The sequence below is a fragment of the Macaca thibetana genome, chromosome 7 (genome assembly GCF_024542745.1).
Source record: "Macaca thibetana thibetana isolate TM-01 chromosome 7, ASM2454274v1, whole genome shotgun sequence".
Classification (NCBI taxonomy): Eukaryota; Metazoa; Chordata; class Mammalia; order Primates; family Cercopithecidae; genus Macaca; species Macaca thibetana.
Genome location: NC_065584.1, coordinates 50,468,001 through 50,485,561, shown reverse-complemented (window position 1 = coordinate 50,485,561; position 17,561 = coordinate 50,468,001). Strand labels below are relative to the sequence as shown.

The following is a 17,561-nucleotide window of genomic DNA, read 5'->3' as shown; positions in this document are numbered from 1 at the left end:
CTGGGATCCCTGCGCTGAGGGCTAATTGCTGCTTCAGACCACAGAGGCATAAAAAGGCCTTTGTTGTTGCACCTTCCCCATTTTTGCAAGCCCCTCTCCCTCTGGATAAAGTGACTGTCAGAGGATTTAAGTAAATGGATCAAAGAAGAAATTACAAGGGAAATTGTAAAATACTTAAGAAATGAATGAAAATAAAAACACAATATACAAAAACATAGGGCACAGTGAAGGCAGTGCTAAGGAGTAAATGTGCAACTAGAAATATTTATATTAAAAAATAAAAAAGATCTCAAATCAACATAACTTTAAAACTTAAGTTACTAGAAAAAGAAGTATAAACGTAAGTAACCAAGAAAAAAAAAGAAAAACTAAAGCCAAAGCTAGCAGAAGGAAGAAAATAATTAAAACTGGAGCAGAAATTAACAAACTAGAGAACAGAGAAACAATAGAAAAAAAAAAATAATGAAACCAGAAGTTGGCTTTTTGAAAAGATCAACAAAATTGAAAAGCCTTTAGCTAAACAGACTAAGAAAAAAAGGGAGAAGGCTCAAAATACTAAAATCACACATGAAAATGAAGACGTTACTACCAATTTTATAGAAACAAAAAAGATTATAAGACAGCATTACAAACAATTGTATACCAACAAATTTGATAACCTAGATGAAATAGAAAAACTCCTAGAAACATAAAATCTACTAAGGCTAAATCCTGAAAATATAGAAAATATGAATAGACCTATAGCCAGTAAGGGGGATGAATTAGTAATCAAAAATCTCCCGACAGAGAAAAGCCCTGGAACTCATGCCCTCACTGTTGACTTTTGCTAAACATTTTACAAAACTAACACCAAGCCTTCTCAAACTTTTCCAAAAAATTGAGGAAGAGGAAACACTTCCTAATTCACTGTATGAGGTCAGCATTACCCTGATACACCAAAGCCATGCAAAGACTGTGCAAGAAAACTATAGACTAATATCCCTTTATAAACATTCATGCAGAAATCCTCAATGAAGTATCAGCAAACCAAATTCCATAGCATTATTAACATGATTATATACAACCTACAGGAGAAAATATCTGCAAACTATACATCTGATAAGGGGTTTATCTAAAATATATAAGGAACTCAAACAACTCAATAGGAAGAAAATAAATGACCTGAATTTTAAAAATGTGTGAAGGGCAGAAACAGACATTTCTCAAAAGAAGACACATAAATGGCCAACGAGTATACGAAAAAATGCTCAACACCATTAATCATCAGGGAAATGCAAATTAAAACCTCAGTAATGTATCACCTCACACCTATTAGAATGGCTATTATCAAAAAGACAAAAGATAAGTGTTGGTAAAAACGTGGAGAAAAAGGGAACCCTTGCACACTGTCGGTGGGAATATAAATTACCATAGCCATTACGAAAAACGTTATGGAGGTTCCTGAAAAAACTAAGAACAGAAATACCATAATGATCCAGCAATCATACTACTAAATATATATCTAAAGGAAATGAAATCAGTATGTCAGAGATATCTGTACCACCATGTTTACTGCAGCATTATTCACAATAGCTGAGATACAGAATCAATCTAAGTGTCCATCAATGGATGAATGGATAAGGAAAATATGGCATATATTCACAATGGAATACTACTCAGCCATTAAAAAGAAGGAAATCCTGTCATTTGAAAAAATATGGATGAACCAGGAGAACATTATATTAAGGAAAATAAGCCAGGAATAGAAAGACAAATACCACATGACCTCACTCATATGTGGAATTTTAAAAATGTGATCTCATAGAAGTAAGAGTGGATTGGTGGTTACCAAAGAAAGGCTGGGAAGGGTAAAGGGGAGGGGAGGAGGAAGAAGACAGCCTGATTAACAGATACAAATACATAGTTAGATAAAAGAAAAACTGAAAAATTAGTTGCCATTTCTATATACTAACAAGGAACAATCTAAAAAGGAAATTATGAAAACAATTCCATTCACAATAGCATCAAAAAGAACAAAGTACTTAGGAATAAACTAAGAATTAGCCAAGGAGGCTAAAGACTTGTACAATGCAAACTACAATACTTCGAAAGAAATCAAAGAAGGCACAAATAAACGGAAAGACATCTTATGTTTACAGACTGGAAGACTTAATATTGTTACAATGTCAATACTACCCAAAGTGATCTACAGATTCAACTCAATCCTTGTGAATATCCCAATGACTTTGCTCTATTCAAAAACAGACAAGAAACCCCAAAGAGCCCAAAACAATTCTGCAAAAGAACAGAGCAGCAGGACTCACACTTCCTGATTTCAAAACTTACTACACAGCTACACTGATCAAAACAGTATATGATACTGGCATAAAGACAGGGATACAGAACAACCGAACAGAATAGAAAGCCTAGAAAAAAACCCTCACATATTTGGTCAAACAATTTTTGACAAGGGTGCCAAGACCATTCGAAAGACAAAGGACAGTCTTTTCACACTTTGGGAGGCTGAGGCAGGCAGATCTCTTGAGGTCAGGAGTTCGAGACCAGGTTGGCAAACATAGCAAAACCCTGTCTCTACTAAACACACAAAAATTAGCTGGGTGTGGTGGTGAGTGCCTGTAGTCCCAGCTATTTGGGAGGCTGAGGCAGGAGAATCACTTGAACCAGCGAGGCAGAGGTTGCAGTAAGCTCAGATCACTCTACTGCACTCCAGCCTGGATAACAGAGTGAGTGAATCTGTCCAAAAAAAAATGCCCAACATTACTAATATTTAGGGAAATGCAAATCAAAACTACCATGAGATGCCACCTTACACAGGAAATGGCAAAAGGCCTAGCTATCAGAGAAGTAAGATTGGAAGACCAAGGACAAGGAAGTCTAGAGTAGAGGCATATGGACGATACAATGAAAGAACTGTCCTGCCAAAATTCATAGGTTGAAGACCTAACTCCCAATGTGATGGTATTTGGAGATGGGACCTTTGGGGAGGTAATCAGTGTTAGATGAGGTCACAAGGTACAGACCCTCATTATGTGATTAATGTTCCTACAGGAAAAAGAAATCTCTCTCTGCACACACAAAGAAGAGATTACGCAAGCACAAAGTGAGACGGTGGTGCCTACAAGCTAAGAGAAGAGGCCTCAGCATGACAACTACCTTGCTGGCACTTTGATCGTGGACTTCTCAGCCCACAGAACACTGAGAAATAAACTTCTGTTGTTGAAGCCATCCAGTCTATGGAACTTTGTTATGGAAGTCTGAGTTGACTAAGACAGACAGATATATGAGACTGGATGAAAAGTATGAAGTTCTTTGTATAACACGTTAGCACCAGAAAACATATACCATGAAAGAGGAACTAAGCAACCAAGCAGAAAAAATGACTCTGCTTGGCATTAGCACTCTGAGCACATGAACAAAGCAGACACAGTACAGAGACAACATGACCCCAACTGCAAGAGGTCCTACTTACCAAGGCTGATTCAGGACTGTGAAACCAAAAATCTAGCCTAACAGTGACAAAGACCAACTCTAAGCCCCTAAAATAGCCCCATTCAAGACTAATCACATGGTTGGCAAGTTGACTACACTGGGCCCTTCCCACTCTAGAAGAAAGAATATTTTACTTTGATAGAGAAATATTTGAGTTGGATTTGCCTTTCCTCCGAGGGAGTGTTTGTTCCTCTGGCACAGGACTTCACATACCACATCACACCAAAGGACCCAGGCACCCAGTTTACAGCAAAGGAGGTAACCATGGGATTCACTGGTCATATCATAAACCACACCAAACAGAGGTAGGCAGACTAACAGAGCACTGGAACAGCCTGATGAAGGCACAGCTGAAGCACCAGTTCAGAGGGTGTACTCTATCAAGATAATGCACTGGTCGGGCGTGGTGGCTCATACCCGAGCTCAGGAGTTTGAGACCAGCCTTGGCAACATAGTGAAACCCTGTCTCTACTAAAATACAAAAAATTAGCTGGATGTGGTGGCGGATGCCTGTAGTCCCATCTACTTGGGAGGCTGAGGTAGGAGAGTTGCTTCAGCCCGGGAGGTGGAAGTTGCAGTGAGCCAAGATCACACCACTGTACTCCAGCCTGGGCAACTGAGCAAGACTCCGTCTCCAAAGGCAAAAAAGAAAAAAAAAAAGAAGCACTATCCTCCAAGATGCAGTATATATTCTGAATTAAAAGGCTTTATATGATGCTTTGACTCCAATACGAAAAACACATGAGTCTGGCAACAAGGGGTAAAAGCAGAAAGTAGGTTCACTTATCATGATTCCCAATTTGTGCTTGGGATCCCTGTGACTCTAGGTTCTTCGGGAATAGTCTTGGTCCCCAAAGAATGAATACTTTTGCCTACGAACATAGTATAAAAGTATCATTAAACTATAACTACAAGTACCGCCTGGTCATATTGTCTCCTTATACCTAGGGAATAAGAAGAGGAGTGATCATCTTTGGCTGGGGCAATCAACCATAATGATCAGGATGAGGCAGGGCTGCCCACACACAATGGGGGCCGAGAGCAGTATGTCTGGCACACAGATGATCCTCTTGGGGATCTCTTGACACTCCCTCAACCAATTCTGAAAATGTATGGACAAGTGTTACAACCCTGGCCTAAAAAGGGTATTGTAACCAGTTAAAATACCAAGAACATCAGAGGTACTAGCTGAAGGTAAGGCAGAGTTACAATCGACAGTAGAGGTGAGAGATAGTGAATATCAGTTGCAACTCTGAGACCAGCTATAGTAGTGGGGGCCACAGTTCATCTCACTAGCCTTCTTCTTCGAATTTTCCTCCAGGATAAGACTCAACCAGAATGTCAGAAGAGCTACTCCCCAAATATATATGAAGAAGTGAAGTCTAGTAGTGGAACAAGGGTGGTCTGTGGTGAACACAACTATGTGCCATCCAGCTCGCCCTTCAAGAAGGGACTTGCCCTAACTGCTAACAGTGCTGCCAACAAAAAGGCTTCATGGGCAGTATTTTCAGGGACTTCATCAGATGCAAAGAGCCACTTCACCCAATGTCATGCCTTTCCCAATGTGATCCATAGCCAATGACTGATTAAGATGGGAGTATAAGGGCAGGACAACTCTGACAGGTCATTTTAGTTTCAGACCTCCCCACAGGAGCCATCAACACTGCCACTGGACCAAAACTGTAACTCTGTTTCTCCACATGCCCAATCTTGTTTCCTTGCTCTGCCCCCTCATAAATGTTTATCCAAGGTTACTTCCTAATAAATATTCTGCATGCTAAACTGTCTCAAAGTCGGCCTCCCAAAAGACCCAACCTGCAATACCTTAGTAGTCCAGTCAAGAGACGGCAGTGACTCAGATGAAAGTGGCAGTGGATGAGGTGGTGAGAAATAGGTTCATGACGTTTTAAGGCATGCATACATATAAGTTGCTGATAGACTGAATATGTGGAAAAAGAAAAAAAAGGAATAAAAGATTACTCATAGAGGTAGAGGTTTGCAGCCAGGACGACTCTGTGAATGGTGGTGCTAATTACTGAGATGGGAAGATCAGGGAAAGAGATGGATGAGGGAGCAGTGAAACAAGAGTTTTGTTCCGCATATGTTATATTGTAGACGCCTATTAGATAAATAAGACAAATATAGAGCACATAGATGGAAAAACAAGTTAGTACTACACGGAAGAAGCTGGAGCTTCACAAAATTTGAATCATCAACACATAGATGGTTACCGAAGGACTGGGTGAGATCATCTAGGAGGAAGAAAGGCATGCCAACATTTGGAGATAAGAGGAAGAAAACAATCCAACAAAAGAAAACAGGAGGTACCAGTGCAGGCAGAAGAAAATTAGAGGTCAGTGTACTGGAAGCAAAGTACACGTTTTATCCTCAGAGACAAATTATCACTAGGTAGTTTAAGAGAAGTCAGCGATTGATCCCCAAGGGATGGAAGTTCCAAAAAAGCAAAAAATAAAAATAAATAAATAAATAAAAATAAAGAATTCTGCTTATATAAGCAAATAAATCCTAATGCCTTGCTTTCTAATACTTTACCTTGCTGCAAAGGCACTTACAGTGAGAAAAAGATAGCCAAATTAACAAATCCTAAGACCTCCAAATGACCAAGTCCTCCCAAGAGACTTCTCAAACAATTCCCTATAATACAAATACCTGTAAAAAAATTTGTAACTCCTTTAGAATTTTATAAGCCTGACAAAGGTTTAGCTTCACTTCCTGTTTGCTACAGTAATCAAAAGCAAAAATCACCAAGCCAAAACAAAAATCTAGAACTATGCACTAAGATACTATCATATGAAACTTAGCTTTACATAATTGGTTGTTATATTGCTCCGTTAAACTGATTTTAAATGCTTTACAAATGTTACCAATTGTAATATTAAAATATGGTGTTTGTCATTGTGGAAGACAGTGTGGCGATTCCTAAAGGATTAGAACCAGAATTACCATTTGACCCAGCAATCCCATTACTGGGTATATACCCAAAGTATAACAAATCATTCTACTATAAAGACCATGCACATGTATGTTTACTGCAACACTATTCACAATAGCAAAGATTTGGAACCAACCCAAATGGCCATCAATGATAGACTGGATAAAGAAAATGTGGCATATATACATAATACTATGCAGCCATGAAAAAGGATGAGTTCATGTCCTCTGCAGGGACATGGATGAAACTGGAAACCATCATTCTCAGCAAACTCACACAGAACAGAAAACCAAAGACTGCATGTTCTCACTCATAAGTGGAAGCTGAAAAATGAGAATACATGGACACAGGGAGGGGAACATCACACACCAGAGCCTGTCAGAGGGTGGGGGACCAGGGGAGTGATAGCATTAGGAGAAATACCTAATGTAGATGAGGGGTTGATGGGTGCAGCAAATCACCATGGCACATATATACCTATGTAACAAATCTGTAAGTTCTGCACATGTATCCCAGAACTTAATGGTGTTTGTGGTCATTTCTACTGAAAACTCCCTTGGATGTCAATCCCTTGGACAGGAACATAAATCCCTAATTTAAATAATGTTGCTTCCTTGACAAAAATTCAAATGTTTGTATTTTCTTATATCTCCATTCCCAAAAGTAGATCCAATACAATGTGTTGGAACCACCCACAGACTCAAAGAAACTAGGATATTTACCCCAGCCTAGGTAAAAAAAAAAAAAAAAAAAAAAAAAAAAAAGTAAGTCTCAGATCATTTCAGAGAGATATTTCTGTATCTTGTTAAACCAACTAACCCATCGGTTCAAAAGTACTGCCTATCATGTATTTTCCTTAAATTTATTATGGATACCACTATCTAACAGATCATTAAAACACTACCTCCTTTTAGTGAGAAACTTCCCTATATAATTCCTATTACACTATCGAATTCATACACTTTTTTTTTTTTTTTTTTTTTTTTTTTTTTTTTTAAAGATATAGTCTCACTCTGTCTCCCAGTCTGCAATGCAGTGGTATAATCTCGGCTCACTACAAACTCTGCCTCCTGGGTTCAAGCAAGTCTCATATCTCAGCCTCCTGAGTAGCTGGTATTACAAATGTGCGCCATCACGCCCGGGTAATTTTTGTATTTTTAGTAGAGATTGGGTTTTGCCATGTTGGCCAGGCTGGTCTCTAACTGCTGGCCTCAAGTGATCTGCTCGACTCAGTGCTTGGATTACAGATGTGAGCCACCACACGCAGCCAAGTTCACACTCTTATATCTACCCTTTAGGGTTCTTATCTTGTACCACCTACCCAAATTTCTCTGTACCTCAAAACAAATAGCCACACTTCCATCAGACTATGCCAGTCTTCTTTTTAAGCCCATGTTACTCCTGTTTCCTAATCTGTGGCCAGGTAACTCACCCTACTAAGTATGCCCTTTCTCCTCCAAAACTTCAAAGACTGCTACACCATTACTTAAAGCCTGGCTCCATTCCCTTTTCTTCTTTGAAGGGTTCCTTCCCTACATGGTTTCCATTAATTTCTCCACTCTTAAACCCCTATGAAGCTTAAAAATTCAAATCCCAACACAGAATATTACTAACTGTCATTTTATCATTTATTGATTTAGAATCATTTTCATAAGTTTCACTCTTTTCTCCATACTTAAATTGAAAGCAAGGGGAGGCTGTGTCATACATTTCTCTTGCTTTCCAGCTGTAGTCAACAGAACAATGCTGAGCATACCAAAACACTAGCTAGTTGGGGCCATGGCTGAAATCCCTGCAGAGGGTCTTGAAAGTCATGCTCTTGATCCATATATCCAAAACCAAAAGGGCAGGACCACTACCCCACAACCCAGAAATAAAGAACAGGCATTACATGGTACTATCAATCCAAGATTCTAACAGAAACCAAATATGAGCCTAATACAATTCTGGCACTACAAAGAACTAAAGAATTTTACAATATTTGGCCTCTACTTTCTAACCCCATTTTCTTTGATTTTTCAGTGAGATTCTTTACGTGTTTTCTGTATATTAATAACTTACATTTATTGACTACTGATTTTTTTTAAAAACCACAAAATATTTTGTCTCCAGCTAACAAAATGGATTTCAAAAGTAGTATGAAAAGGCAGAAAAATAAAGCATTTTAAGACACAAATATAACTAAGGCAAACTTTGAAAAAGTATTTTGAAAACTACTTGCACAAACACTACAAAATAAATTTTACTTTTTAAAATTAGTCAATTTTAACATTCAATCTTGAAGCCCTTTAAACTACGAAATTGGTCAATTAATCATGTCATCAAAATTGTTTTGAAGACTACCTGAATGATGGTAATTTAGAATCTTACAAAATATTTTAGATTCTCTTAAGAAAATATTTTTCCAGGATAGAATATTTCTCATTTCTAACCGTAAAGTAATATATATCATGTGTATGTCCAAAAGGGAGAGGTAACAAAATGTTACAATTCCTGTTATACTAGGCTCAGCAGAATCATATAATCAGATTTAAAATTTGTAATGCAAGAATGTTCTTTAAATATCATCACAGCCCAGCTCTTTCATCTCATTTTTACATATGAGGAAACTGAGGAAATGAAATTTAAGTCTTATCAAGGTACTAAACCAGTATTCTAACCCAGATATTTTTCCCACTCTATTACAGAGACTTTAATATAGACTGTGAAATTACTTTAAGTATTTAATAAAATCTGCCATTAGCATTTCAAATCAAATTAACTGTATTTACAAATATACACATTAAATATTCTTACAGGCATTTAATAAACACCTTGGAAATAAAATTAAACAAGTAAGGAATCATTGCTTCTTTCATTTATTATACCCTGAATAAGCAAAGATATATAAATAACTATATTTTCTTATTTTCATATTTCAGCTTCAAGGAAATAGCATCAGAAAAGTTTGCTAAGTTTTAAAAATACATATATACATAAAATATTAACCACCAAACTTTTAAATTATTTATCACTCAACTAGAACTTTCATTTAATTTGTAGGTTATATGTTTATTTGCCGGGTGTTATGTGCAGTTGCAATCCACTTTTAAGAGAACAAGGCAATCACTCTTTCAAATCTCTCTCACACATGTTGGGCACACACACACCTCGACGATTTAATTTCCTGGGAACACCAGGGATTCAGTATTTTAAATTAATTATACACATGTGCAGTCTATAATACTGTCCTCAATTTAATGACTTGCTTATTCCAGAAGTTCACTTTCAAGTTGGTTTGACTGGAGAACTCCAAAGCATAAAACACTTAAATGGAACTCTATTACTCTTAAGCATCAACCTCTACCTCTATCACTCTCTCCACTAACACCAATAGAAGGTAAGAAATTGATCAGCCTCTGTTTCAGTTATCTATTGCTGCCTAACAACCACTCAAATAGTTAGTGGCCTAAAATAACAATAATCATACTGTTCACAAATCTGATTTGAGGAGGGCTCAACAGGGAAATCTGGTCTCTGCTCCACATGAAATAAGCTGGGGCTGCTCAACTTGGCTAGAAGATACTCTTTCAAGATGGCAAGCTGGTGTTTACCGTTAGCTGGGAGTTCAGCGAGAGCCAAGGGTGAAGGGCCTTGGTTCTTTAAAAGGGCTGCATGGGCTTTCTCTTGGTATGGTTGCTAGAGTCCAAGAGGTTAGGTCATCAAAGGTAATACATCTGGCCCTCTATGGGGCCTAACCTTGCAAATCACTACGTAGCAACACTTCTATAGTCATAGGCCTGTACAGATTCAAGAAGTGAGCAGAGACCCTACTTCCCTATGGGAGGGGCATAAACATCACAATGTGGGATGGCAGATCTTGTGACCATCCTGAAAAATATAACCTTCCATAGCCCCTTTTTGTAATCCTCTCCTACTATAATCTCCTACTTCTTGGATCATTTACTCTAAGTCAGCTGAGACCGACAAGGCTGAAGGCTTTCTCTCCCTGATAGATCTTTAATCTAGTTTTCATCTCAATCCACTTAAATTGAAAGTGGCCGACACCTAATTTTTAAAAATGGATACTACTCTTTTGATAGTATGCTAAGCAATTTAAATTTCTCAATTCAATTTAGTCATCAAAAAAACCTTCTGAAGTAGATACTACTATTTCCCCCATTATACAGATGAGAAAATTGAGGTACAAAGAGGTTGGGTAACTTGCCAAGATCACACAACTAGTAAGGGGCAGAGCTGAGAGATGTCATCCACCTCCTGACTAAATTACCACCCATATAAAGTGATACTTCCTAAACTGCTATCTCTAACTGTGATCTCTTTCTGAGTTACTAATTCATATTTCCATTTGCCTAGTGGACTTCTTTACCACGATGTCTTGCTAAAAACTCAAAGTATAAAACAAAATATATATATACATATATAAAATAATATATATATATTTAATGAATATATTATTTCTTTCCCCTGCAAAGGTCCTTCTAATTTTCTCTGTCACAGTTAATGAATCGCCAACCACCTACTTTTCAAAGTTACAAATTTGGAATTTTAACTCCTCAGTAATTGAATTATTTTAATTCTTCCTCCAAAATGTCTTTTCAAATTTCTTCTCTGTTGCCATTGAATTAGGTTAGAATTTCATCTGGCAAGATTAATCAGTCAACAGATAATTCTGGAACACTTACCAAATGACAACAATTATGTTAGGCTGCCCATGATCCCAATTTTCCCAGCTAACAATTTCTTCCCCCATCGAAGGCCATTCTTCACACTAACATTAAAATTGTCTGTCGAACGAGAGCCTGTTCGGCGATATGAAACTGCTCACCCACAATCTGCTGAGCTCGCATGTGCAGGGGGCGGGCTCCCGTGGCTTCCCCCTGCGCCTCCAAGCCACTGAGGTCCGTACCTGCCCTGTGAAGTTCAACCCCAACTTCGTGGCGCCTATGATACCTAAGGTGGAGTGGGCGGCGTTCCTGGAAGCGGCCGATAATTTGCGCCTGATCCAGGTGCCTAAAGGCCCGGTTGAGGGATATGAGGAGAATAAAGTTTCTGAGGACCATGCACCATCTGCTGCTGGAGGTGGAAGTGATAGAGGGCACCCTGCAGTGCCCGAAGTCTGGACGTATGTTCCCCATCAGCCGCGGGATCCCCAACATGCTGCTGAGTGAAGAGGAAACTGAGAGTTGATTGTGCCAGGCGCCAGTTTTTCTTGTTATGACTAATGTTTTTGTTGATGTATACCCTGTTTCCAAATTCTGCCGTGTGTATCCCCAACCCTTGACCCAATGACACCAAACACACAGTGTTCTTGAGCTTGACATTATATATTTTTTCTCATTAAAGGTTCAAAACCAAAAAAAAAATAAAAATAAAAAAAATAAAATTGTCTGTCTTCCTGACCCTTACCCAAAAAAAGTAAGATCAGCCCTCTTGCATGATCTATAAAAAGCCTTCTTAAAAATTCCCCCGGGCTGGGCCCAGTGGCTCATGCCTGTAATCCCAGCACCTTGGGAGGCCTGAGGTGGGAGGATCACTTGTGTCCTGGAGTTCGAGACTAGCCTGGGCAATATAGTGAGACCCCATCCCTACAAAAAATAAAAAATTAGCCAAGCATGGTGGCACATGCCTGTAGTCCCAGCTACTTGGGAGGCTGAGGTGGGAGGATTGCCTGAGCCTAGGAGGTAGACATTGCAGTGAGCTGTGATTACACTACTGCACTCCAGCCTGGGTGACAGAGCAAAACCCTGTCTCAAGAAACAAAATAACTGGCCAGGCACGGTGGCTCATGCTTGTAATCCCCCAGCACTTTGGGAGGCCAAGGCGGGTTGATCATGAGGTCAGGAGTTCGAGACCAGCCTGGCCAACACAGTGAGAGCCCATCTCTACTAAAAATAAAAAAATTAGCCAGGCATGGTGGCAGGCACCTATAATCCCAGCTACCCAGGAGGCTGAGGCAGGAGAATCGCTTGAAACCAGAGGCGGAGGTTACAGTCAGCCGAGATCATGTGACTGCACTCCAGCCTGGGCAACAGAGCTAGACTCCTTCTCAAAAAAAAAAAAAAACAAAAAAATGAAAAACTGCCCTCGAACTCCCATGGTCTCAATGCCTTGCCACCACTCCCTGTTCTTAAAATATGCACATACACATCCTAACTCTTCTCAGTTGCCTCACCTTACAACAAACTGGAGTCATCTTGTGTCTCTGCCTTGGAATGCCCTTCTCCTGTTTGAAAAATCTCTACTCATCCATCAATATCCAATTTCTATATGCCATTACTAAATGAAACCTTTCCTAATAATCCCTGGAAAAGATTCTAAACTCCCACTGCACTGTATTAATGTATTAACATGTCTGTCTCCCTCAATCAGATGCTTAACTCAACATCTTTTAACTCTAGTACCTGGAATAATGTCTGGCCTACACATTCATTCAATGTTTGCAGAATGAATACATTTTATCATATACATGATTGGCTACATTGGCTACAATTGGTAGCCAATGTCTATAAACACTTAACAACTAATATGGTTAAAATAAATAGCATTTCAGCACCTTGACAGTTAACGGGGTGCTCCTTACTTGTATATCTCATGCTCATTAGTATACACCTGGCTAGCTAATTGAACAAGAGACATCATTTTCAACAAGTCCATTTTTAAACAGCTTTTGTAATTTAGTTTGAAAAATTAAGAGACAAATAAATGTGGGAAAATGTGTTCTTCAATATTCATACTCTAATTTGGAAGTCAAACAGCCATTGCTATCACAGCCAAATTACCTGGCCTCAAGCACTATTATCAAGGAACCTACATTTACAGAAAGAAAAAAAAAATGAATTTTTAATCCTGGCATTTAAGACCTCCAAAATTAAACCCCAATTTACCTTACATGCCACTCCTCCTCTTTATGTGTGCTATACTCCAGCCAAAATGAATGTTCCCCTTATCTCCAGGGCCTACAACCCTCCCTTTATGTCTTAGCTTTCATTGTCTGCTTTACTGAAAAGTCCCTCCACCCAGTTCCACAAACTCAAATCTAATTTTTCCTCTGTAGATAATTCAAATGATAATAATCCCTCTGTAGATAATTCTAATCCTTTCTTTCTTCTAGAGGTAATCTTCCCATCCTCTTGACACCTATGGCACTTGATCTAGACTTCTTTGAAACCATTTATAACCTTATTTTTAAGAGTATAGTATCATATATCTACCTTCTCTCCCTCTATTTGCTAAGGACAGGTTCTATACTTAACATTTTCCAAAATATGTACCTTGTAATTCACAAAATTAAGTTAACAAGCAGTAGAAAATAAAAATCTCTTAAAAAAAAGAAAAGAGTCTCATGGTGAAAAAAGTTTGGGAAATGGACTTCTCATCATCTTTAACATATTAAGGTATACTGCAAATCTCCAACAAAACAGACTATGCTCATTTCCATAAGTTATTTGGCCACTGAACCCTGTTAGTTTTTTTGCAACACATCTTGTAGGATTAACATTTCTTTGGCATGCCCTTTGAGGCATGCAGATAAAGTTCAAGAACTTTACCTTGAACTTAATAGGTACTCAACAAATATTTGTAGAATGAATGAATAATTAACCCTAGTTACTAACCAAGAACTCTCCCATAATGGTAGTCTAACCAGAGAAAAGGGAAGATTCTTGAAGAATTATGGGGAAAAAATAAGCAAATGAGAAAAGAATATCCTCAGTAGTACAATAAAAGGAGAAAGGAATATTTGCAACAACATAAAAAGAACTTCTGGCGGGGCACAGTGGCTCACACCTGTAATCCCAGCACCTCGGGGGGCCAAGGTGGGCAGATTGCTTAAGCCCAGGAGATCAAGACCAGCCTGGGCAACATGGTGAAACCTTGTTTCTCCAAAACAATTTTAAAAACTAGCTGGGTGTGGTGGCAGGCACCTGTAGTCCCAGCTACTCTGGAGGCTAAGGTGGGAGGATGGATTGTGCCTGGAGGGTAGAGGCTGCAGTGAGCAGTGATCACCCCACTGCACTCCAGCCTGCGCAATAGAGCAAGACCGTGTCTCAAAAACAAAGAAAAGAAAATTTAAAAAGGAATTTCTGAGCCCAGCCACTTTGCATATGTAGAAGATACAATTTATCTACACCACGTAACAATCCTTATTCAGAATGTCTATCCCGAGAAGATTTAATAACACTGTACATGGATCTTTTCAGAAAGATCTGTCAACAAAAGTTGAAACTAAGAAGGTATTCTGAGAAACTTTCAGGATATACACTATTACAATAGCCAAATCATCTATTACTAAATCATTTCGGTCAACTGAGGAAATATATTACAGTCTGATTTTGTTATATGAAGTTGTTTTCATTAAGTGTCATGGGACCAATAAGATTTTAAAAGAAGTATAGTTAACACAATTAAATTTCATGGATTCAAAAGCTTAATTTTGTTTTCATTTAACTTCTCTTAACATGAAAAGTGAAAGTACAATTCTATTTAATAGTGCATGAAAATTAGGATGAATAAAAACCAAACATCCTTGACTACATCCTGCCTTCTGTTTTCCACAGTTCTCCAGCTGGGACTAAGAAAGGGAAGCAGGGGGAAAAGATACTTCCTTTGACTTGTACTAAAATCTAGATGCTATGGCAGTAGCTACAGGAAACTGAGCAGTGACAAGATTTGTTTTTCCTCCTCCCTCCAACGCCAAGAGATCAACTTTTCACTTGGGGATGAAAACTTACTCAAGAGTAGAGTCCACTGTAGGGCTGGATTCATAGCAGTACCGGAAAAAATAAATGCACTTCTTAATTATAACTACTAAAATTTAATTATAACTATTATGCTTTTAATTTTGACGAAGCAACAATCTACATACAGTCAAGAAAAAAAGTCACATAAGTTTTACGATCTATATATATGTTTAAATTTGTTCTAAAAACCCTCTGGCCTAAGAGTAGTGTAAGGGCTACTGTCTCTATTATCACTGAATCTTACTGGCTACCATATAACTAGAGTCACTAAATTACATTAAATCCTAATCTGGTTTAACTACTCAACCTAATGGCCGGACCCCAAAAAGCAAAATATATATTTCCCCACCTCCTCCCCTTCCCCGCCAGGGAGAGGGAGAAAAAAAATCAAACATATTTCCAAATAAGTTACCGAAATCATGCGGTCAAATATTTAAATTAAAATATACATAAGATGGTCCAAGGTACAACTGGAACTGGATTAACTCAAAGGATAATGTCTTATGAACTGTATGACAACATATATAATAGTTTTCTGTTAAGACCTGGCTTGTCAGCAAATACATTAATTGAAGATCTCATACAACTTCATCGTGTTCTCCCTCTGTAAGATGTGAAAAATAAAACAAGGAACCACGGCACTACTTAGTACCCAGGGACACAGTAAAAGTTCCTAGCAGGAAAAGTGTCTCCCCGATCTTGTGTCAATAAACAGATGGCACAATTTTGGAATTACAGAAATTAATGTAGCTTATCTCCCAACACTTAACTGAGAAAATACAGTATCTCTGAAGTCTTTCTTGTAATTACGATCCTTCATTCACAAATTACTGTCTTATTACAAGTTATTATAACAATAACATATATTATTCCTCTCAAAAAAAGCACTATCGATCCGAAAGCTGACTGATACGCAAAATATAGTAACAATAACAAATGTAAAGTTCCATTTATCAAAACTGTGGCATTCAAATTGTAAGCCACAAAAACTGCTGAATCTTAGGCAGAAAAAGGATACCATTTTCACTTATGGAGAAGTTCCCTATTGTGGATTACAGTCTTCTCAATTATTACACTTTTGTTATTCAATGTGAAACACAAGCACACACACAAAAAAGGGGTCTTTTCCTTTTTCTCATGTGTTTTCATTTATTTCACACGAGATGCTTTATAAGTTTCATTGTTTTGTAGTCCAATTAGTTTTCCTATTCTATTATCTCAAACTTTTATCACAGCTTCTTACACCAGACTTCACGAAATTAAATTTTAAGGTTTAGATACTGAAAACGCTCGAGGAAAGATAGTATTCTCACTATTACGTATTAAGGATTCTCTAGCTTGCAGTTTGGTGATTTTATAATACACGTAAATGAATATAATACACTTAAGTTGCATTATATATATGAAACGAAGTGTTCGTTTTATAGTGTTCATTTCGGTTTTATTTTATAATACACGTAAATGCTTTCAGTGTATTATTATGTATTATATGAAATAAAGTGTTCACTTGAATTTTGCCTCCCTTCAGTCGAAAGAGATAAGTAGGCCTTTAGTGTACAAAAAAAAAAAAAAAAAATTGTCCCAGCCTTTTCAAATGTAAGGTTAAACTGGCAGGCCTATGAATGCCACCTGCAGCCTTACTAATGGAATAATTATTCAAAACGAGAAGCCCCCAAGAGTCCCCATCTTAAGTGGCTTCCTGCTATTATTCCCGCAAGAATCCCAGCGACAAGACTCGCCCAACCTGAGGCTCCTGGCTCTCTTTCCTCGTCCTGAGTCAGCCCTTCCCACTACTCATCCCGAGTAGACATCTTCCAACACCCGAACCTTCCAGACTCCCCCTCTTGCCCCCACAGAGAAAACCAACCCTCCTCCGTTCGGCCACCCGGCTTCCCCTCTCGGCCGACCGGTCGCCCAACCCACCTCGGCCCCAAGCACCCCTCCCCCATTTCACGCTCCGCCCGCGCTAACACGGAGCTGCCACCCCAACCCTTCAGTTTCGCGTCTCTCTCCCGAGGGCTCCTCCTGGGTAGCCAGCAAACGCCCGCTCCTCAGCCCGCCCACCTAGCTGCCTGCAAACCCGGAGCCTGCCACTCCCTGAAGAGCCGCCGGGGCCCACCTCGAAGAGCTCGGCCGTGGTAGCCATCCCGGCCGGCTGAGAGGCTCGCCCCGCACTGGATGCCGTCTCCGTTTCACATGCTGCGCCTCAGAGGCGCGGCGCACAGGTCTCCGCTCGGCTCGCCAACCCTGGCTCCGGGCCGCCGCGGGCTCCCCCACTCCCCACAGATCCCAGGCGGGGCGGGAGAGCTGCCATGAAGCGAAGCCGCAAACGCCTGTCAGCTGCCTCCCGGCGCCACCCGCGCTGCTCCCATTGTCAC

At 39.2% G+C, this 17,561-nt stretch overlaps 2 protein-coding genes and 1 pseudogene across 3 annotated transcripts in view; 2 read left to right on the top strand and 1 right to left on the bottom strand.

Moving 5' to 3' along the window:
* The window catches only part of EXOC5 (exocyst complex component 5), a 65,568-nt gene extending 48,018 nt beyond the window's left edge, over positions 1–17,550 (bottom strand). The window contains exon 1 of the mRNA XM_050799723.1: positions 17,303–17,550. Coding sequence (XP_050655680.1) covers positions 17,303–17,329 — 27 coding nt within the window. The 5' untranslated portion in view covers positions 17,330–17,550. The remainder of the gene's footprint in view (positions 1–17,302) is intronic.
* The window catches only part of NAA30 (N-alpha-acetyltransferase 30, NatC catalytic subunit), an 834,104-nt gene that overhangs the window by 678,976 nt on the left and 137,567 nt on the right, over positions 1–17,561 (top strand). The window lies entirely within an intron of this gene.
* Positions 11,234–11,808, top strand: LOC126959943 (multifunctional methyltransferase subunit TRM112-like protein; annotated as a pseudogene). The gene has a single exon (XR_007727679.1). The product of XR_007727679.1 is annotated as a multifunctional methyltransferase subunit TRM112-like protein (transcript).